The following is a 24,009-nucleotide window of genomic DNA, read 5'->3' on the forward strand; positions in this document are numbered from 1 at the left end:
TTTTGTATTCAAGTAGAAATTCAACCTCTTAATCTGATTAAAAAATGATAGAGTTTACTCACAATTGTTACATTAATTTAGGCAGAATTTTTATATCTTAATGTTATTAAAAAATAGCACAAATTCCTTACTGTTGTGTTAAGTTAGGCGAGAATTGAAGAGTTTATTGTCATTAAAAAATAGAAACGGGACAGTTAACTGAACAATTATTCGATTATTTTTAATCGTATTAAAAAAATAGTAAAATTTATGTCGAATTCTTACACTCATCCAGACGGAAATTAGAAATTTTTATTTTATTCTAAAATGACTCACTTTGCACACAATTGTTATATTAATTTAGATAGCTGAATAATCACCTGGGAAAATAACATAATTTACTCACAATTATTATATTAATACAAGTGGAAACTGAACAGTTTAATCGTATTTATGATACAATTTACTCGCAATTATTATATAATAATTTAGATGGAATCTGAACAGTTCAATTTCAATTTATTCAATTTATACACGGTTTTCATAATAATGTAGACTAACCCTGGATATTTTATTTTTGCTTTGAAATGTGCAACAATCTCTCTGTTATAATTCAGTCATAACCACGAGTTCTTTATTCATTTCTTTTAAGTTGAAACACAATTCTATTCTCCTGTGATCAATATTGAAGCATTTAAGTAAACGTAGAAATTATTAAGGACAAAGAAACTTTAATCATTGCCTTTAGACATTGTAAAAAATCATAGAGCGTGTGGTTACTTTGAAAAAATATAAGAAAATCGATTAGTGGGATAAGATTATGTCAATATTTGTAGCTCGAGTGCTAACTCTTGTTCTAAAATGATTTGCAGCGCATCTCCAACGCCAGTTGGAGGACTACATGATGAACTATCCGAAGGTGCAGATCATTAGGGCGCAAAAACGTGAGGGCCTTATTAGAGCCCGTTTGCTCGGTGCAGCAGCCGCGAAAGCACCTGTGCTCACATATTTGGACAGCCATTGCGAATGCACCGAAGGTTGGCTAGAGCCACTTCTCGATCGCATCGCCAGGGATTCAACGACGGTCGTCTGTCCCGTGATCGACGTGATCGACGACACCACGCTGGAATATCACTGGCGGGATTCGGGTGGCGTCAACGTGGGTGGTTTCGATTGGAATCTGCAAGTAAGTGAAATTCCCCCCACTGTTATGTCGCTATCAGAAAATAATTTCGTACCCGGGGGTCGCGCTCTGCGAAACTATGTCGAGAATTGTCGAGTTGGATGCAAGAAATGTCCTAGTTCCCAAAGGAAATTTCACCGGAAATTTCGCCAAATATTACGATCTTAAATATTCTGCGTAGTCGAGTTGCTTTCAAACTATTTATTATATTGTAAATCTTGTAATCTCTTTTCTGGGGTTGCAAAAACAATTTCAAGAAAAATTCTTCATCTCTTTATATTTTTAAGTAGCCTAAATAGATTGTGATCTTAAATATTCTTCGTAGTCAAAATCTCTTGTAATTTCTTTTTTGGGGTTGTACAAACTATTTTTTAAGAAAAATTTTTAACTTCATTATAAAAAGGATAGATTGTGATCTCAAATATTCTGTGCAGTCAAGGTGCTTTGAGACTACTTATTATATTGAAAATCTTGGAATCTCTTTTCTGGGGTTGCAAAAACAATTTCAAGAAAAATTCTTCATCTCTTTATATTTTTAAGTAGCCTAAATCGATTGTGATCTTAAATATTCTGTGCAGACGAGTTGCATTTATACTATCTATTGTGTTGAAAATTTTGGAATTTCTATTGAATTGTATTGATTCTTTTCATTTTGATTTTTTAAAGAAAAATAATTTTAAATTTTAAAAAATGGTTGAGATTCTCTTATTTTTCAACGGTTCAATGGTATATGACCTCTTAAGGTATAATATTTTTAAGTATCGGGACACTGTAATTAGTAGACTGCGGATGTTTATGCAATTTTAAAGTTTTGTAGACAAAGTTTAAGAAAGTGGGATCAAATAAAATTCTATTTTCACTGGTAATAGCATTTGTAGATCCAAAATAAATAAAAATCATACTAAAACCTGTTGAATTTAAAGGCTCCAGCAATTCTTGAAAATTTTCATAAGCCATAAATGGTTAAAGATCCACAGTCTAGTAATTAGAAAAATTGTCGAAAGTAATTATGAAGCGCGACAGTAGGTAAAATCGAAATTTTTTTATGCTCTCATGGTTTCTTGATTTGTTATCAGTTCAACTGGCACGCGGTACCAGAAAGAGAGAAAAAGAGGCACAAGAATCCCGCGGAGCCTGTGTGGTCACCAACCATGGCTGGCGGCCTCTTTTCGATAGATCGAGCTTTCTTTGACCGCCTTGGCACGTACGACAGCGGTTTCGACATTTGGGGCGGCGAAAATCTCGAGCTTTCGTTCAAGACCTGGATGTGTGGAGGTACGTACACGATACCGTAAAAACTACTCCCGAGAAATTGACAGAAATGAACGAAATCGAATTTTCTGACTGAAAATCCTCTTGTCCAGAACCATGAGAAAAATTGATTATAACTGTACGAGAAGTCGTTAAAAAATAATTTAATTCAATTTCAATTTAATCTAATTTAATTTAATTTCAATTTAATCTAATTTAATTTAATTTCAATTTAATCTGATTTAATTTAATCTGGTTTAATTTAATTCAATTTCATTTTTCAAGGGGACAAGAAAAGTGCTACTTAATTAACTAATTCAACATTGCTTCATACTGGCTTGGTGGATTAAACATCAATTTTATTCTGCACACTTAAAAATAGAATAATTTATTATTATATTGTCTGTGTGTGTGTGTGTTCGCGCGCGAAGTTGTAAAATCAAATAGTTGCTTTCAATATTTGTTTTCATAAAAATATGCAAATTCATTTAGTACATTTTTCTTTTTAGCCAGACTTGCATTTTTATCATCGAATTGACTCATTCATTAGATTTTCCATTTTAGTTGGACATTTTTGATTAGACTCAATCTTCAAAATATTCATATCACAATTGCAGGAACTTAAAGGTGAAATATAATTTGCTCACCTCTGATAGTCTGTAGAAAATATTGTTCCAGAGCGTCAGTAATTTAAGACTTTCATTTCCTTCCTTAAAACCGAGGAAGAAAGCCTTTGTTCAGAGCTTCGATAGTCCATAGACAATATTTATTCAGGTCCTTCAGTAATTTAAGACTTTCATTTCCTTCCTTAAAATTAAGGGAGGAAGCCTTTGTTCAACTTTTGTAGTCTATGGGAGATAATGTACATATATATTCAAGGTCTCCAATCATTTAAGACTTTCATTTCCTTCCTTAAAATTAATTCAGCACTTGTGAGAGAATGCATGCTTATTACTATACTTGTACCTCTACTTCGAAAACAGTCTTAATTAATTATGAATCATCTGCTGAATGAAGCTAATATTTCAAAATTATATTTTAATTTTATGGAAACTATCTAGAATAACTTTTCCATACAAATTAGATAAATTTTCCTGCAAAGCCAGATTTGTTTACCAGATGACGAAAATTTTCGAAAAATTTTGTTGACAACAAACAGTCAGGTCACGAAAAATCGTCACCGAGCAGAATATGAAAAATTCAGACGAAGTCAATGTTTCAACAAAATTTTCAAAAAAAAGACAGAACCTACTTTACTGTTATTAAATCTGTGGCATGGCTCAGAACTAGCTTCAACCACCGACGAGATAATATTAAATGATATTAACTATTAAATAATAGTTCTTAATCATTCTTAATAAGTCAAGTCCGTGGTACGTACACACTGATAGAAAAAATGTGATGCCAACACCGTTGAGATTGACCTAATCTCGCGGCGAACAGAATCTCGATATTCATATACCGCATAAAAAAAATCGCACAAAGCAAATCGCATAAAAAAAGACCGCACAAAAACAGGTTTGACTGTAAGCTCAGGGCAGTGAAAAATAATTTAGTTAGCTAGCACCAAGAGTGCTCGAACAACCGAGCCGACTTAATAAAATAGTAGAAAATTGCTAAGAAAGAGCGCCGTTCATTCTTCCGAAAATCCTGACAAAGTGGTAGCTAGGGTTGTTCTCGCGTTGGTCCAAGAGCGCCGTTAAACTGTATCAAGCCTTGGAACGTAGTTTGAACAATCCAATCTCGGCGGACGTAAATCCACATCAGGGTATAATCCCTCTCGACAACCAATAACGTTGGGTGGCGGAGATTTTTGTTCCGCGAACCTACCACGGATACCCCGAAAAGCTTAAACCCGGAAACAGCGACGGGATCACCGGGTTGGTCCCGGCTGTATCCAATCCGGGAACCCGGGGTCTCCCAGTCTGGTTTCCGCGGAATAAACTTGTTTCCCCGGCAATCAGCCGTTTGCCTTCGCGGGAAACGTACGAATGAGATTCGACTTGCGGTTCTAGGTACCCTGGAAATCGTGCCGTGCTCGCACGTGGGCCACATCTTCCGGAAACGTTCGCCGTACAAGTGGCGCAGCGGCGTGAACGTGCTCAAGAGGAACAGCATAAGGCTGAGCGAAGTGTGGCTAGACGAGTACGCCAAGTACTACTACCAGAGGATAGGTCACGACAAGGTGAGCACTTCTCCTCTGAGCAACCTTTTTCAGAAAGCCCATCCACCCACATCCCGTCCCCATCCTCCCTACACACCTCCACACCTTGCCTTCTAACTCGTCATCTTGATTTTCCTTCCTCCAGCTTCCTCGAGACGGATTACGCTCGAACGTATGCTCTTTCACTGAAAAAGACTTTTAACCAAAGGGAAATTGCTACTTCCCTTTTCCTTGGAATTATATTTGGGGAAACAATGGGAATTGTAGGGTAAAGTGTCCAAATATAAACCACTTTTTGTTGATGACATTTTTTGATTATTTTAGAATGCTCTTTTTCGACCAAAAAATTACCAGTTGTAGATGCATTTCCTCCCTATAAGATTCTGGGGTCAAGGTTGTAAAAAAATTAATACAGCTTGGGAAAAATATTTGTTTTCGTGGTGTGTCATTTGCAGGTTCCAGCGAAAAGAACCTTTCTAGATTAAAAAGAAATATTTGTTATAATGCTTGCTGAATTCGTCCCAGTATCACCTAATGCAGGGTGTCAAAAATGGTAGGCTTATCTATAAAAAATTGCTACTTCGCTTTTCCTTGGAATCGACTTTGCCTGGAAGTATATTTGGGGAAACAATGGGAATTGTAGGGTAAAGTGCCCAAATATAAACCACTTTTTGTTGATGACATTTTTTGATTATTTTAGAATGCTCTTTTTCGACCAAAAAATTACCAGTTGTAGATGCATTTCCTTCCTATAAGATTCTGGGGTCAAGTTTGTGAAAAAATTAATACAGCTTGGGAAAAATATTTGTTTTTGTGGTGTGTCATTTGCAGGTTCCAGCGAAAAGAACCTTTCTAGATTAAAAAGAAATATTTGTTATAATGCTTGCTGAATTCGTCCCAGTATCACCTAATGCAGGGTGTCAAAAATGGTAGGTTTGCCTATAAAAAACTGTGGGTGACCTCGATAACTCTGGGGAAAAAGGGTTAACAAAAACCACTGCAGAATAATCTAAGGGGTGATCACTAGGCTGCGGATCTTTATCCAAAATAAAAAATGTTTGCATTGATTGCAGGAGACAGGAGCCGAATAAAAATTGTATTCTTCCTTTAATGATCCTATTAAGCTGAAGCTAACACATTGATGTCCTTAAATATTTATTACACGGCCACTGTTTTAAATTGTACGTACCCTTTTTTGTCATAAATGCATAAAATCCGGAGTCTACTGATCACACTTCGGGGTTCACCCTGTATACATTCAAGAAACTTTGATCGATAATCACTGGACTGCGGATATTTATGCATTGATAGCAAAATTGAGTAGATGAAATTCAAAAGTGTAGGAAAATTTTAAAAATTGAAGGTGTCAATACATGATTTCTCATCTATTAAAATTATTAAGGGAAGAAAGAACATTCCACTTGGTTTTTATTTCTTGCAATCAATACAGACAATTTTTATTTTGCATAAAGAACCGCAGTCTGGTAATCACATTAACTGTTTCGTTAAAGTAAAACTACCTGTATCTACATCTATACCTGGAGCAATACAAAATGATTGCCAAGGAAGCACCTAAGTCAAAGGCTTAAAAAGTATATCCTCTCTTCCCCGGAGACTTTAAAATTCCTGAAGTGGTACAAGATTAGTGGATACCAACGTAGCGTGCATCTACAGTGGCTCACGAAAGTATTCGAACGCCCTTTAAAACAGATTAACTTTTTTATAATTGTAACAAACGACCTGATTTTTTATAATCAATTAGAAGTACTGGTTTATGAAATGATATGCAAAAAAGATTTTCCAAAAAATTATAATTTACAAAGTTACATGCAAAAATAAAAAAGGCACTTTTTTAACTTTTTTATTAGGGCCCTTAAAGAAAATTTAAAATATATGTTTTTGTAGATCTATGTTAGTTATAAACATGCTGAAAATTTCGTCAAAATCGATTAACATACACACGAGCTACAAGCGGTTAAAAATGTTGAAAATCGTAGTTTTACACTATTTTTGATCACTTTCTGCTTAAAATCCACAAAATCGTACATCTTCCGATGCGTGTCGTTTTTTCCTGCGTCAACCGATTTCGATGAAATTTTCAGCATGTGTATAACTAACATAGATCTACAAAACATATATTTTAAATTTTCATTAAGGACCCTAATAAAAAAGTTTAAAAAGTGCCTTTTCTATTTTTGCATGTAACTTTGTAAATTATAATTTTTTGGAAAATCTTTTTTGCATATCATTTCATAAACCAGTGCTTCTAATTGATTATAAAAAATTAGGTCGCGTTTGTTACAATTATAAAAAAGTTATTCTGTTTTAAAGGGCGTTCGAATACTTTCGTGAGCCACTGTAAGTCAACCAATCGGCAGGCTTCTTCTGCCGAGCAGCAGAAAATTGGAGGCCACGTTAGAAAAGAGCCCTTATTGCGGTGGAAGTAGATCATAACCCTTCCATTAGGGCAACGTTAAATCCTTGGGATCGTTGGTTAACAACATCGGCTAACGGTGGTATAGCTTTTTTGTTGTTCGTTAAGCGTATCTTTACGCGCATTAAACCGAATCCAGCGCGTGGGTGGCCGGCACTTGTGTTTCCATTTGCGTGTGATTTTATTGAGCAGCACATCAGAGTGTACTTGGGCACACGTTCGTCGGAACAGTTACGATAAGGGATGACGATAACCGGAGCCGATGATGGAGAGTAGTGTAGACCGAGACTCGTCGTAAAAAGGGGGGCCATAAACGTGCCAAGCACTCTTTGGGATCGCTCGCGTGTCCCGGCTTTCTTGAAAGACGCTTCCTTTATCCACGGTCATAACGATCTATCCTTTATCCTGGCAGCTTGTCCTTCTGTGACGGGAACCGATCGGGCAAGTGGAATGATAGGATAAAAATAAATCGTTTCCCCCACGCGCGCGCGCACGTCAAATTATATCGCCGGAACAAGTGGCACTCCCGGACCACCTCCGACGACATTTTGTAAAGGGGACATGGTCGTTGACACATTGTGTCTCAAATGAGAGCTGGAGAACGCACCGAGTGTACGGAGACGTCAACTTCGGTTTTTCGATTTTCTGCGGGAGATACGTCAATTTTTATTTCGTGTCGTCCTCGCAAGTAATTTTCCTTTCATATTTCGGTCGTAGAAAGTGAAACTGAAATGTACCTGTTATTAGACAGCGGGTCTTTATGCAAAATAAAAATTTTCAATCTGAATCGAAATATTCTTTTCTCTCTTAATATTTCAATAATATTTCTTCAATTTTCTCTCTTAATAATTCATTAGGTTAAAAATAACATAAAAGTATTTTGGAATTCGTTTAATGCTTTCGATGTTTCAAATTACATCTACTCATTTTTGTCATAAATGCACATAAAGTCCGCTGTCTACTAATTATATACCTAAAATATACATGGTGTCCCACGTAACATTTTCCACGATTTTTCAAGTACTTGCGATAATCTGACAAAAAAATATTTTCAACAAAATTTGATCAGTTGTCGATTGGCTACACATTGCAATAAAAAAGAGTTCTACATTTTTTTTTAATATTGTCAAGGCCACCTTCATTTTTTCAATGGCACTTGGTATTTTTGACTTAACAGGATAACCTTCGCATGACTTTGAAGTACTATTTTAAAAAATAAAGGTGGCAATAATTAAAAAGAAAATTTTCGAACTTTTTTTATTGCAATGTACAGTCAATCGAAAACTGATAGATTTCTGTTAAAAATATTTTTTTGTCAGATTATCGCAAGCACTTAATTGAAAAATCGTGAAAAGTGTGACGTGGGACACCCTGTATATCTAATAGACTCAAAATGATTCATCATTGATTGAATAAAAACAGAATTAAATTAATTTGTACTATAATGAAAAAAGAATTGAATTAATTTGTACACTTAATACGTCTGGAATTAATGTGTAAGTCATTGTTACCAGTTCATTTATTGTACATATGTACACGCGTCATGAACACATGTTGTGGCAACACCTTTGCGAATACTAGTGTTCGTCATATTTTTAAGCCGGACTTTTTTATAGATATATGGAACCAGGTTTTTGATTTATTTTTTCATGGATGATAGGAAAGCAATCTCGATTTCTACCAACAGATTCATGGCTGATACGTCAGTCATATTTTTCGTACAAGCAATTACGTTTAGGTACAACTATTTCAAAATCGAACAGTACGATATGTTCGAGGCAGTCCGTTTTTAACGATCGTTTTCGTCGATCCGGTTATCGAAATCCACTACTGTAAATTAATTATTTATACAACACTTAAAATTGGTTGTTTTGCTGTTCACGTTACACTAATAGTTTAAATACTAACCTGTTTCATTAGATCAGACAAACTAGAATCACATCAAAGCCAGTTTTAACTACATACATGGAACTATTAATTCGGTAATAGAGTGATTGTCATTTTATAAATTTGACCAATGTTTCTGGAAAATGATGAAGTTAATATAAACATTCTGGATGAAATGACATAGGAATATTATTCAGATAGTGGGAAAGGTTCTCCTGTTGTCAGACATAGTATAACTCTTTCCATCGTTAATTTCTAAATGCTGACAGACGTTTATAGATTCCATTCTTGATACAAAATCTTTACCCTCAACCACCGATTATAGAACATAATTGTTCTATTTAAGTTTTTCGATAAATATTAATTCATTCTCCTGTACACTTTATTGCGTAAATAGTTCACATTTATATCTATGTGCGCATAAGAGAGGGATATTTTTACTACAAGATATTTATGTAAGAATTGATTGTCACTTCAATATGTACCCTAGTTAGATATAAATAACTTTATAATATCCAATAATAATTTTATTTTTCAACATTTCTTTGAAGTAGAACTTCTTTCTGCACGAGATCTACAGTTTTGTATTGAAATTAAATTTTTTATCGATAATTTGTTCAACAACAATCGCAATCAAGTCATAGCAGAATGACGAAAACACATGTGTCAGAATATTCTAATTTGTTATGTTCGTTTGAATCCAAGAAGTTTACTTTTATTTCTTTCCGTAGTTAGATGAAGTAATAATTAATTTAAAAAAAAGAAATAATTAATTCTTACGGACGCAATTTACGGAAATTTTCTATTCTTGAAAATGGTCTGAATTGAGACCGAAACGTTGAATTAAATTTCATGTGATATTTTTGCAAATTTGCTTATTTTCCAATTGATCGAACCAGTGTGCCGATATTATTAATTGTAGTTTAAACAATTGTCGATCGAGATTCAGCGAACTGAACAAAAGTATGTTCTTCTAAACCTTTATAAGTACCAGTATTATTTCCACAACTAAGTTTCAAAACACTCAATTATCTCAGTTGTCACGCCCACGGCTTCGAAATGACTTTATCGACACGTACCGCCACTTTCGAAATAACTTTATTTTCAATTAAACTTCTCCGTCTCCATCAAGAGTACACGCGATAAGGAGACAATAAACTCCGTCGGAACGTCCACGAAAGCCTCTCTCTCTCTCTCTCTCCACCCTCACGCAACAAAAGAAATTTCACGACACCGTGTATGATCGCCGAAAGATTGTCCAAGATTCCTCGCGCATCAGCCACATAAATCGTCCTTTCACCCCGAACAAGTATCCCCATTATTCCACTTCGAGGCTCTAAACTCCAGTCCATAAAAGGCTCCCCGTGTTTCTCTTCGTCCTTTATTTCTTCCTCGGGTTTCCAGCTCCCTTTTTTACGATTATATCTCCTATCCGTTCGCTGGGCCTTTAAATCCGTGCCCCCGGAAACGACGTTCTCGTATTTCCATCCTCACCCCTTTCCCCCCCATCCTTGTTCGAATCATAGTTATTCCAGTCCTGTCCTTAACCGAAGATCGAGTCAACGCAAAATTCCTCATAATCCGCAATTTACAGGGTAACTACGGGGACGTATCGGACCGTAAAACGCTGAGGATGAAGCTCGGCTGTAAGTCGTTCAAATGGTACCTGGACAACGTTTACCCGGAGCTCTTCATACCAGGAGAAGCTGTGGCTTCCGGCGAGGTAAGAATTTCTCACGCGTATACCCCCTCGTCCGCGTATCTTTTCTTCGCAGGTGAACGCCGCCATTGGGAATCGACCGGCGACTGCCGAGGCGGCCCATTCGTTTCTCTAACAACGTTATCCGCTACTTTGATCCATCAAGGTGTTGAGTTACCATCTAACTGGCTCGGAGGCTCCCACCACCCGCAGGATAAATGATCGAGAGGAGGTTTCCTTTTCGAACGTTCTCCTCTCTCGGTTCCCCAGCTGCGAGCTAGGTGAACAAACGCTTGTAATGTTTCCTCGAGGAGCTCTTCCAGCGACGTCCTCCGGACGCTGCGCGCGATTATCGAGTGCTCCTACGGTTCCTCTGTTTTAGATCCCGAACATTCTCCGCGATGGAACACTGCTATTCTTTCCTGAATTTGTTGAGTTACGGGGAACGTTCTGTGTAGTCGTGGAAACTTATTTGGGGTTTCTTACTTTGAGATTGACTGGGTCTCAGAGTCGTCCTCGGGTATTTTATTGTACAGGGTGTGTAGAAATTATATGTCGCCACTATCGTGGTTGTAGTTTTTAATTCATGTAAGGTGGTAGAATTAACCTTGGAATCTCAAGGTCGACAGGCCAACAATTTTTTTTGTGTCTTATTCTATGCATCACAAGGATGAAAAGTGCCGACGAATGTCGGGTCAAAACTGAACAGTTCTCTTAAAAAATTATGATAAAGTTTGTTTTTGTTATTAAACTGATTTTATTATTATTATTTTTTTATCGAGCCACTGAAACCTATTATAGGCTGATTTTATTTGTATTATACAGGGTGTGTAGAAATTATATGTCGCCACTATCGTGGTTGTAGTTTTTAATTCATGTAAGGTGGTAGAATTAACCTTGGAATCTCAAGGTCGACAGGCCAACAATTTTTTTTGTGTCTTATTCTATGCATCACAAGGATGAAAAGTGCCGACGAATGTCGGGTCAAAACTGAACAGTTCTCTTAAAAAATTATGATAAAGTTTGTTTTTGTTATTAAACTGATTTTATTATTATTATTTTTTTATCGAGCCACTGAAACCTATTATAGGCTGATTTTATTTGTATTATACAGGGTGTGTAGAAATTATATGTCGCCACTATCGTGGTTGTAGTTTTTAATTCATGTAAGGTGGTAGAATTAACCTTGGAATCTCAAGGTCGACAGGCCAACAATTTTTTTTGTGTCTTATTCTATGCATCACAAGGATGAAAAGTGCCGACGAATGTCGGGTCAAAACTGAACAGTTCTCTTAAAAAATTATGATAAAGTTTCTTTTTGTTATTAAACTGATTTTATTATTATTATTTTTTTATCGAGCCACTGAAACCTATTATAGGCTGATTTTATTTGTATTATACAGGGTGTGTAGAAATTATATGTCGCCACTATCGTGGTTGTAGTTTTTAATTCATGTAAAGTGGTAGAATTAACCTTGGAATCTCAAGGTCGACAGGCCAACAATTTTTTTATTGTGGCTTATTCTGCATCACAAGGATGAAAAGTGCCGACGAAATCTCGGGTCAAAACTGAACAGTTCTCTTAAAAAATTAAATATGATAAAGTTTCTTTTTGTTATCAAACTGATTTTTTTATTATTTTTTTTTTATCGAGCCACTAGAACCTATTATAGGCTGATTTTATTTGTATTATACAGGGTGTCCCAGCTAACTTGACCACCTTGCATATCTTTGTTGTTTTTAAAGATACGTCAAATGTCTGAAGGATAAAGATGAATGGTAAAATGGGGGGGGGTCCATACGATACCAAAAGAATTTTTGTTTTTATGTAATTTTTTTTAGAGATATGAAGGTCACCTTCATTTTTTTTTAATGGAACGAGGTATTTTTTAATACATCAATCGATGCAGCTGGACATTCTTTATAAAAAAGTACTAACCTATGTATGTCGAGAAGTTAGTATAGTTCAGGAGATATTTCAATTTATATAAAAAACTCTAAAATACCATTACTGTCGTACTAAGACGTTACATAAGTAAGTAAACACTAACGTCTTAGTACGACAGTAATGGTATTTTAGAGCTATTTAAATTGAAATATCTCCTGAACTACTAACTTTTCGACATACATAGGTTAGTACTTTTTTATAACGAATGTCCAGCTGCACCGATTGATGTATTAAAAAATACCTCATTCCATTTAAAAGAATGAAGGTGACCTTGAAATCTCATAAAAACATTACATGAAAAAAAAAATTTTGTTAGTATCTTATGTATCTTATCCCATTTTACCATTCAACTTTGTCCTTCAGACATTTGACGTATCTTTAAAAACAACAAAGATATTCAAGGTGGTCAAGTTAGCTGGGACGCCCTGTATTGTCGATATATTTACAACGACTTCATCAATAGTAGTCTAACCTCCACCTGACCGAGAAATGAAAATATGATATGAATAAAATCAGCTTTTTCATAATGAAAAACTTTACCGTAGGTTCCTTTTGCACTTTTTATCCTTGAAGTTCAAGGTCAAAGTTAATTTCTTTCTTCATCATAAATGCAGTTTCAATCTGTAGGCATCGACACTAGATTGTGGATAATGTTTATACCAAATGAAAATCGAATACATTAAATGAAAGACACACGAACAAAAGAGGAATTTATTTCTCTCTTTAGTGGTTTTATTAAGCTGTAAGAAACGTGTTGATACTCTTACATTCTTGTGATCTTTTTACTGTTTGAAATTACACATAAAATCCGGAGTCTAATCATCACCTTCCCGGGTATAATGTCGCGTCTTGATTGTTAATTTCACGAGGATTGATCGATGATGATAAGGAAACAATGATACTCGCGATCGCAACGATCCCGATAGCGCCGGATTGAAGGTTTGCGTGACATCCGATCGGAAATCGATTCTCCTCAATCGGCTTGTTGAAACGGTGGCTGCTCTCAACGAAGTTGGTAATCATTGGATAATGGAAGCGAATCAAATGTGGCCCCCGGCAAAGACGTTTCCCTTGGGCCACTGCCGAGACTTTCGATTTCGATTTCGCGATTAAAGCTCTCCTACTTTGATCCCGTACCTCGCGGCTATTGTCCTTTAATCGTCTCTACGACTTTACGTACGTTTTCTTAGACAATTGTTATTGAAACGCAAATAGTACTGATTTCAGTTGCTAGATTCGTCTGTGTCTGACTATATACTTCCTTGCACTACTTGCACTTTAGACATTTTTATTCTCTGTCGAACTTCTGCCGTGTATGTGATCATCAGATTTTATGTTATTATGGAAATTTATTGTATAATTAAAAATTTATATTGTATTAAGCAGGGATCAAAAATAACTGTTATTATAAAATTTTCTACGTTAAAAATCATGAATAAAAAGTTGATCACTGTTATGAACGATCGAAATAAATTTCTCTCATCGACAACTGTTATAAGCGACCGAAATAAACTTCTCCCATCGACAACTGTTATGAGTAGACTGGGGATCTTTATGTAAAATAAAAATTGTCGCTACAGAAACCAAATAACAAATTCTTTCTTCTTTCAATTATCTTATTAAGCTGAAACTAATTCACCGATTTCATCAAATCTTTTTATTATGCCCACTGAATTAAATTGCACTTACCCATTTTCGTCGTAAATGCATAAAATCCGCAGTCTAGTTATGAGCAATCGAAATAAATTTCTCTGATTGATAACTGTTATGTTATAAGTGATCGAAATTAATTTCTCTCAACGATAACATTTACCAACAAGAGAACAAATCTTCGGTTAATTATAATCCTTATTTGTAACCAATATGACTTTAGTCGATGATATACTTGTTCTTCTATGACTTTTTTTCTTTTTGGTTATAACAGTTATGGTCCCTGGTATGAAGAAATTATTGTATAGTAATTTTTTTATGATTGTGGAAATACCAAGTGGCAGTCGTACGTGAATGGTCAAACATGCTTTTTACTTGGTATCATCATGTCAAGTTCAATTTTAAGTTTCAAATCCACTGATTTTAGTTACAATTTATTTAAAAAATCACGTTTCTGTGCAAGAATAGCAGTTTGTAAGTTCGACATTTTTTATAGATACAAAATCATGATATAATAAAAAATTTAGTGTAGTCTAATAAATTATATGATATCAGAATATACTGTTCATTGTCAGCTAACCATCATTTTATTATAACATGATATTGTAGGAGGCAAGCAAGATTAACGAAATTCTGCAGTGAAAGTGGAATGTATGTGGTCAGACACGGCTTGAATGCTCCATTTACGGCCCCACCAAATTTAAACTACAATTTCTAATGAAAATAAAGATTCGACATATATAGTATCATATTTACTAAATGTTGCAATATCTATGCTAGAAAATAGCAAATGATTTACACCTCAACAATCCAACACAAACAACTATTAAATAAAATCGCGATGATACTGAATTAAAAATATTCTTATCGATGTCATACAGTCATTTACTATTATGAATTTCGAAAAATTACGTATGCAAATAAAAATTTATTGTGGTGCTCCAAAAATTTCGAAATCAGTCAAATCTGCAGTGAAAGTGGAATGCATATGGTCAGACACGGCTGGAATGCTCCATTTACAGCCCCACCAAATTTAAACTACAATTTCTAATGAAAATAAAGATTCGACATATATAGTATCATATTTATTAAATGTTGCAGTATCTATGCTAGAAAATAGCAAATGATTTACACCTCAACAATCCAACACAAACAACGATTAAATAAAATCGCGATGATACTGAATTAAAAATATTCTTATCGATGTCATACAGTCATTTACTATTATGAATTTCGAAAAATTACGTATGCAAATAAGAATTTATTGTGGTGCTCCAAAAATTTCGAAATCAGTCAAATCTGCAGTGAAAGTGAAATGCATATGGTCAGACACGGCTTGAATGCTCCATTTACGGCCCCACCAAATTTAAACCATAATTTCTAATGAAAATGAAGCTCAAAATGTGTAGTATCGTATTTCTTAAATATCACAGTATATACTGCTTGAAAATTGCAAATGATTTACACCTCAACAATCCACCATAGACAACTATAAAATAAAATCGCGATCGATACTGAATTAAAAATATTTCTATCGGTATTATATAAAAATAAGAATTTATTCTGGTACTCCAAATCAATCGAACACCTGTTTCAAAACACGGAGACCGTGCTCTGGAACGGCTCTCGTTGGATTTCCTCCGATCTACGTTACTATTTACGTACCACACTTTTTCTCCATTCACTGTACCGTATTTCACCACGCAATTCCCCGCAAAATAGTTACGCAGATCGTACGAAACGCAGTAAGAAATTTCAGCACTGAATATTCCCAGCACAGTGGGTAGATTCTCACGGCGAATGTTCTACTGAAAAATACAGCATAGCTCCCTCGAGCCACCGTGTCTCAACGATATAGTGATACGGTAGCGAGGTAACAGGCGACGGTAAAAATGGAGCAAAGCGGTAGAATTTGACAAAGACCGTACAAATATCGATGTTAGAGTCCGTCGGTGATGGGGAACGCGGAAACCACGGTTCGCCGAGTTGGGGGCCCAGCTTTGCACGTTCCGCGATTGACAGTGCATTAATTCCGTTTCCATAGAGGATTCATGGGCAACGGCGATCAATCAAGTTTCGATTTATTTCCGTCGTGTCGCAACGCCGGCCGACGTCTGGCAGCCCTCTGTTTCGCTGCATTCGTAATTGCGAAATGATTGTCGAGCTTGTCGCCGATAATCTCGTGGCCCCGTGGCCCCCGCTGCTCCTACGGGTCATTACATTCTCGACCCCGTGTACGTGCACTTGATCGATGGCCAAAGCGTTCGCGCTGTTATCGAATTGTTGCGAGACCGACGCTCGTTTCTTAATCCGAACGCGTCCATGTTGAACCGAACCATTGTCAACGAAAAAACCAACATTCTTTCTTGCCACTCAATACCTTACTTACAGTCGGCTTTTCAATCATTTCTAGGTTCTAAACGAATTAGATAACCATATATATAACCAGACATGCTAAACAGTCTGCTAACTGATACACAAACCGCAAAACTCTGTAAAAATGTGCAACCTCTGTACTCAAACTACTAATTTTGTAACTCAAACTATGTAATAATGCGATTTATGTTCAGCTGTATAGACCCCATTTTGGGGCCTGGGTAAGCTTAATAAAAGAAAAAAAAAAATTAGATAAGAGCAACATTATTCTTAAGCATGGTCGGACCTATTCTGAACTGTGCAATTATTAGACTGCGGATTTTATGCACTTACAGTGGGCGCAGAAAGAATTCGTACACCCTTTTAAAAACTAATAACTTTTTTATAATTGTACCAAACGACCTGATTTTTTATAATCAATTAGAAGCACTGGTTTACGAAATGATATGCAAACAAGATTTTCGAAAAATTATAATTTACAAGGTTACATGCAAAAATAAAACAGATATTTTCTAAAACTTTTTTATTTGGGTCCTTAAACAAAATTTAAAATATATGTTTTGTAGATCTATACTATTTTCATTGAATGATTCAATTGAACATCATGATTTTGCATAAGAATCCACAGCCTAGTAATTATTTACACTTTTGCGAAACTTCTGCGACTTTTATTGATACGTTTAAATATCATACTAATTTATACTACTCGAGAAATAGAGTTTGTGCTTTTATAACATTTCTTTAAATGAACTGAACTAAATTAAAATTGAATTGATGCTGTCAGAAGTCATCTTTTTGTGTAATTTTTATTTAAATTTGACGTAGTAGCTCCTTTTACTGAAATTTATATTTTAATCTTATGTCAATATTCTAAACTGTTTAGAGATTCAATAATATTGTCTTAGGTGTCCACGTACCTTCTAACTGCAGTATGCAGCAGTGCATTGCTATGGTAAAGTCGCCGATTTATTTTAATGTGATAGTACTTTGATTTGATCATTTTATTTTTCTAAATCGTATAATTTCTATTCATTTTGATATACAGTTCCTGTCACAAAGTCAACAGATAGTTCTCGAGCAATTTAAGTTTCATAACTGCTTGTATCAAAAGAAGTTAGTACAAGATTGAAACGAAGTATCACAGTCGAAGAAACAGTTTCGCGATTAATAAATGTCGCAGAAGTTCCAGAAAAGTGTAAAGACTTACTCAGTTCGGAATACCTCTGCCCATACATAATCCAATTTCACTTAGATTCAAGTGAAGAATAATGTTGCTTCTCGCTTATTCGTTTAGAACTTCGAAGCAACAAAGCTCTGTGTATGTGTGTAATTGAAAAATTCATTTCTACTTTATCTTGCTCAAACAACGCGTCACAAGAAAACTGATGCACCTTCGTCTTGCTTTTAACGAAACACGTGTAAATTATAACAGATTAAAGCAAAGTTCTTTGGAGACGTCACAATCGATCATGAACAAAAAGAATAGTGTAACGACGTAGTTAGTGTGCAGCTCGTAATGGATTAGTCTTTCTAATAAGAGTCTCTCGTTTCTAAAAATCTGACACTGTTAATAACAGCGCCGTTTTGATGCAAAGAAAACAATGGAATTTTTTGTTCAACAATTATTAGTAAAATATTGGGATTTTATAAAATTGAAAATCTTACATCTTAATACAATCTTATTACTCTATCTATTTTATTCATTATTTAATAAATTTCTATGCTATCACAAAGCAATATGTTTAAATATTTATGTTTGTTAAAATGCAAAAAATCGTGTAGCAGGACAGTAATATTGATAGTTTAGGTAGTAATGCTATATCACTGTCAAAGAGTTCAGAGCAAGTAGAAGTAGTCGGTATTGGTCAGACACGTTGAAATAATTTTTTTATTTTGCACGTTTGTTTTCTTTCTACTTACAATTTACAATGTATCATAATTAACTAATGAATATACACACGATCTAAAAGATATTATTGAATAGTAAGATTTGCTATAGAAATCGGGGGCTTCTAACATTGTGCACAGGAGGTGTACAGCTTTAAAGCAAAGCACGAAATATCCAAGTTGCGTGATACTGCAATTCACGTGCGAGCAGGAAGTCCTTAATCCGTGTATTTATCAAGGATCTAGTAGCAGACGTAAAAGAAGGGTAGGACTACAAAAGAGTCCGCGATTACAACACCCACAGATCAATTGTTAACTATGACTAGTAGTTATGACGTTTCTTTCGACATTACTGCTGTTTCAAATTGAAAAACTATTCCTTATTCTTTGATTGCAGTTTATGACAAAATATTCAAGAACACTTGCCTAAATGTATTATTCTATAACAAAATTTAATTAGAACCTAATTGTACATAAATATTTTGCGTTCGTAAATAAATATTCTCTTAGAAGAATTTCAATTTTGATAAAATAAAATATAGATTAAGAATATTATGCAATTCTCTAAATTCTTAAAAATATAATTTTGCATTGGTTATGGAATATTGACATGTCTTGGAATATTTACACAATAAAATTGATTGGAAATAATAAAATTTGAACAGAATATAAAATATTGTAGTTTATGATTGAAGCACTGCACTAAAATTTCGGAAATTTTTAAACAACGTACAAAACTTCATAGATCTTTCAGTGATGTTATTATTGAAACAATTATATTTACTATACATGTTTAAAATGTATTATTACTTCAGATTGGCTACAAAAACTCATCTTTTATTATTCAGTGTTTTAAACAGCACTAGCAACACTAAAACTTTTCTTTTTCCGCGTGCTGTACCTCTCTTAAGCCACTTTAGCCTTCTGCTCTCGTACTTAGTTTACGAGAATGGCGTATAAAAAAATGGGAGAAGTTAATTGAGCGTTAAAAGTGTTATGAATTGCTCGCGAAGAGAAACAGCAAAAAAGAGGGGAGCGGGGGGCGACAAAGGTGTGCATTTTGCTCACGCGATATCGTAGCTTACACAGCATTTAATTGCCGATTGGAATCGTGGTTTCGTCGAAATTTTAGACACGTTTCACGAGGACCGACGATTTTTCTTTAAAAACAAACAGTTTGCTCGAATAAATCAGATATAAACTGCTATTAATATTTTCGTGCTCTCTGCCGTGTGAAAATAATTCGACCAATATCGGTGTTTCCGTCAACTCCACTCATTTACTCGCTTTAATTACATAGCAAGATTGAATTGCTGATTTACCAGCAGTACCCGATAAATACAGATACTGTCGCATTTGCACTGCTACAAAAATTCTTTGCAATGAGAAATTCAAATAAAAACTACATCATTATGTATGAAGTCATTAAGATACGTATATATTCGTAGCTGAGTAATAATATTTTGAGGAATTTTTAGGAGTTGTTGAAAATTAGTGAATATTTCAGTTCATTTTACACGAAATAACCGACATAAAAATTATACAACGATAATAGTTTGAAGTTTACTTATAAATAGATAGGAGAACATTGGCTATATTGCATTACTAAATTGTTCCTTATTAGAACATTCATAAAAACTTATTGAATTAAGTTCAAAATATAATTTGTATTATCTGTACTATCCAAATCATTATTTGAACTATCAAATATTACAATTGAAGGGGTGGATGGATAAAGGTGTCAAGTTTGTTTTCTGTAAAAGAGTTTTGTTGAATGAAGATAATTATTATCTTTTTTTGTATTAGAGATTAACCATAACAATATATATATTTGTAATTGATTATTATCTTCATTTATCAAAAAAGGACAACATACCTCGCTAAAAACTCTTGTACAGAAAACAAACAATTTATTATTTGACACCTTTATCCATCCATCCCTTCAATTATGATTAGACAGCGCATCTTTATGCACTTATAGTGAAATTGAGTAGAAGAAATTGAAAATAGTTGAACAATTTAAAAAATTGAAGATGTCAATATCACATTTCTTCTCAATTAAAATCATTAAAGGAAGAAATAACATTCTATTTGGTTTCTATCTCTTGCAATCGACGGAGACAATTTTTATTTTGCATGAAGATCCACTGCCTAATTATGAGTAAAACCAGTTTTTTAAAAAATTGCATCAGAGATATGACAGTAGCAAAATCATTTTTGAGGAACGAGGAGAGTTTAGATCTTGCGTTTGCTTACACGAGAAGGAAGAAGTGCTTTGCCGAAAAAAGGAAACCGCGAGTCGTGATTTAACCGGCCCAAAAAGGACAAGCCATAAAGGGGCAGAAAAAGAAGAGACGCGCAGGGGTTGTCGTCGAAAGCATAAGTTTGGCACGGGCGGACGGGCTCGTCCAGAGGAAATTGTTATTTCGCATGCGGCGCGAACCGCATTCCGAAACGCGCGCCGCGTGAAATGCTTCTTCGTGGAAATGTCCGGCCATCTTTTATGCTTTCTTCCTTTTTCCGACGAGTCCCCAACCCCCTCTCTTTTCCACTATTTACCCGTTGTGCAAGAGTTTTCTGCAGCCGTCGCGCCGTCGAGAATGCTCGTGTCGGTGCGCGCGCGCGCGAAGAAAAAATATGGCAAAACGCATTCCATTCCACGTTCGAATCGAGGGTGAGAGGCTGTGGAGAATGCTCGCGGAACTGGAAGAGGGTTGTGATCGATACGATTTCTATGTTATAACCTCGGACGACGCGCAATTCTCTCAGAAGTTTTGTGTGGAAGTCGATCAGAAATGCTTGTACGAGCTCTCCGTGTGCTTTGTGTTGGATTGTTCGGGGGCGAACTATTTGAAATTTGCTGCCCCTCGACGCCGGATGCTTTATCTAGCCGTAGCCGCGCATCCATTTTTCTTTCTCGTGTTTCTGAACCCACCTCCAGCAGATCAATGTAAATCCTCTTGATTAATCCTCTTAAAGAGTAGAAATCTCGAAATGCTCAAGTGGAAGTGGAATATGTATGATCAGACGTACCTACATACTTTTTTACACCCACTTGCTTCGATGTTAATTCTCTTTTTCAACTGGAAAAGCTTAAGTGAAAGTGGAGTATATGTGGTCAGACATACATTGAATCCTTTGATCTCTTTTCATCGAACTTAATAATACTGGCTTATTGTCAATTAACAGTAGGAATAAAGAGGAGCTTAAGTGAAAGTGGAGTGTATGTGATCAAACATACATTGAATTCTTTGATCTCTTTTTATCGAACTTAATAAAACTGGAATATTATCAATTAACAGTAGGAATAAAGAGGAGCTTAAGTGAAAGTGGTATGTATATGGTCAGACATACATTAAATTCTTTAATCTCTTTTTATTGAACTTAATAGAAATGGCTTATTATAAATTAACAGTAGGAATAAAGAGGAGCTTAAGTGAAAGTGGTATGTATATGGTCAGACATACACTGAATTCTTTATTCTCTTTTTATCGAACTTAATAAAACTGGAATATTATCAATTAACAGTAGGAATAAAGAGGAGCTTAAGTGAAAGTGGTATGTATATGGTCAGACATACACTGAATTCTTTGATCTCTTTTTATCGAACTTAATAAAACTGGCTTATTATCAATTAACAGTAGGAATAAAGAGGAGCTTAAGTGAAAGTGGTATGTATATGGTCAGACATACATTGAATTCTTTAATCTCTTCTTATCGAACTTAATAGAAATGGCTTATTATCAATTAACAGTAGGAATAAAGAGGAGCTTAAGTGAAAGTGGAGTGTATATGGTCAGACATACATTGAATTCTTTAAAATCTTCTAATCGAACTTAATAAATTCCTTCTTATTAGCAATTAATAGTAAGAACAACGAGACACTTAAGTGAAAGTGGAATGTATACATAGTCAGACATATTATGAACTTCCTATTCTTAGTCTGATCAGACATGGAGTGCATATTATAAGTTCTCATAAGTTTAGCAGTGTTACTATTTCGAAAATCCACAAATTCCACGATGGAGTGACAATCCCATAAAAAGAGAGACAGAGGAACCATAACCGTAGTAATCGAACAAGTCCATCAGTCCTCTCGAAAACAAAACTGAAATTTAGTGTCCCCGTTGACGAGGAAAAAATTGCTCGTAAAAATGGTTAAGTCCACATAGGAGCCTCCGAGCCACTCTAATAAAGCTGACGTCGAGGATCGAGTCGATGTTCCAGCCAGAATTATATCGGAACCGTCGACGATAAATCACCAGTTTTTATTCTAGCTAGATGCCGCCGACGACGACGACGATGACGACGCCGTCGAGGAGAAGAGGATGAAAGGGATGAAGATGCTCGCGTTGAAACTGCAGCGACCACAGAATTCTTGCATGCACAGGAATCGAAACTGCTGACCGAGCTTCGTGACTGAATGCGCGCTCACTCTCTCACTCTCTCTCTCTCCGAATACACGCACACACGTGTGCACACCGCCGAAACCACGAATCTACGAACTCGTGCGTGTATTCTCGCGAACAAAACATTCAGTCCCGGCTCGTTTCCGATTTGTTGCTGTCTGAGAAACGGAACGTGGCCACGGCGAAACTGTGGCTTCTCGGTCGAGACTTCCGCAATGATTCTGTGGTCGGAAATTCGATGAGCCGACGCGAACTTCTGAAGTTGTCGAACTATCAAACTGAATGGTTATTTTGTGCTACGGGTTTCTTACTTTTTCTGGCTGCTACAGTCCTGCACTGCGGAGGTTTATGCAGACTTTGCTTTCTGCAAGTTTTTGTACATTTTTAGAAGACAAGCTTCGTTAATGTCTGAATGGATGATATTTGATTTTTAATTTACTGAAAATGTGTCCGTGGAAAACGTGATGTGAAATGAAATTCTGTTTCCTTTGTACACAGTTTCAATAAAATAGAATGCAGATTTTCATCGCATTTCACTTTATTTCTGAATAATTTCAGTGAAATGGAAAATAGAATTTCAATTTCCTTCGGAATAACTTCAATAAAATAGAAACTAAAATTTAATTTGACTTGATTTTCTTCGTGGAAAATTCCAGTAAAATAGAGAATACAATGTTTCGTTTTATTAGAGTTAATTTTCTTCCAGAATAGTTCCACTAAATTAACAATAAATTGATATTTTGTTAGATATTATCAAAGCTTGTATTTTATAGGTTTGTAAGTTGTATTTGAACAAAATTAATAATTCGTCGTATATTTCATGCTTTCTTTTATACAAAAATGAGTGTCACCATTATTTGTTAGTAATAATAACAGTAATAATGTTTCATTGCTTTTGTAATGCAGTGTCGATTAGTACGATGGAATTATTGGAGACAAGAATTGATTGAATTAATAGAGATATTTATTGACGATGTTAATACATGTTTAAGCCAAACATTTATTCAAAACATCATTGAAATTCTAGTTTATCGATTTAATTTGCCTATAAGCTTCGTTTTGATTGACATATTTTACAAATATGATCACAAACTATGAAACAGTTTACCTATACTAGAATCCAAGTAGTAGTAGAGGTCTGC

At 35.2% G+C, this 24,009-nt stretch overlaps 1 protein-coding gene across 4 annotated transcripts in view; it reads left to right on the forward strand.

Moving 5' to 3' along the window:
* Pgant9 (polypeptide N-acetylgalactosaminyltransferase 9) overlaps positions 1-24,009 on the forward strand; it is a 498,492-nt gene that overhangs the window by 452,091 nt on the left and 22,392 nt on the right. For all 4 annotated transcript variants that reach the window (XM_076428489.1, XM_076428492.1, XM_076428491.1 and 1 more), the window contains 4 exons: positions 852-1,165; positions 2,239-2,437; positions 4,429-4,598; positions 10,493-10,621. In XM_076428489.1, the coding sequence (XP_076284604.1) occupies positions 852-1,165; positions 2,239-2,437; positions 4,429-4,598; positions 10,493-10,621 (812 nt within the window). The remainder of the gene's footprint in view (positions 1-851; positions 1,166-2,238; positions 2,438-4,428; positions 4,599-10,492; positions 10,622-24,009) is intronic.

The sequence above is a fragment of the Lasioglossum baleicum genome, chromosome 8 (genome assembly GCF_051020765.1).
Source record: "Lasioglossum baleicum chromosome 8, iyLasBale1, whole genome shotgun sequence".
In the NCBI taxonomy this organism is placed as follows: domain Eukaryota; kingdom Metazoa; phylum Arthropoda; class Insecta; order Hymenoptera; family Halictidae; genus Lasioglossum; species Lasioglossum baleicum.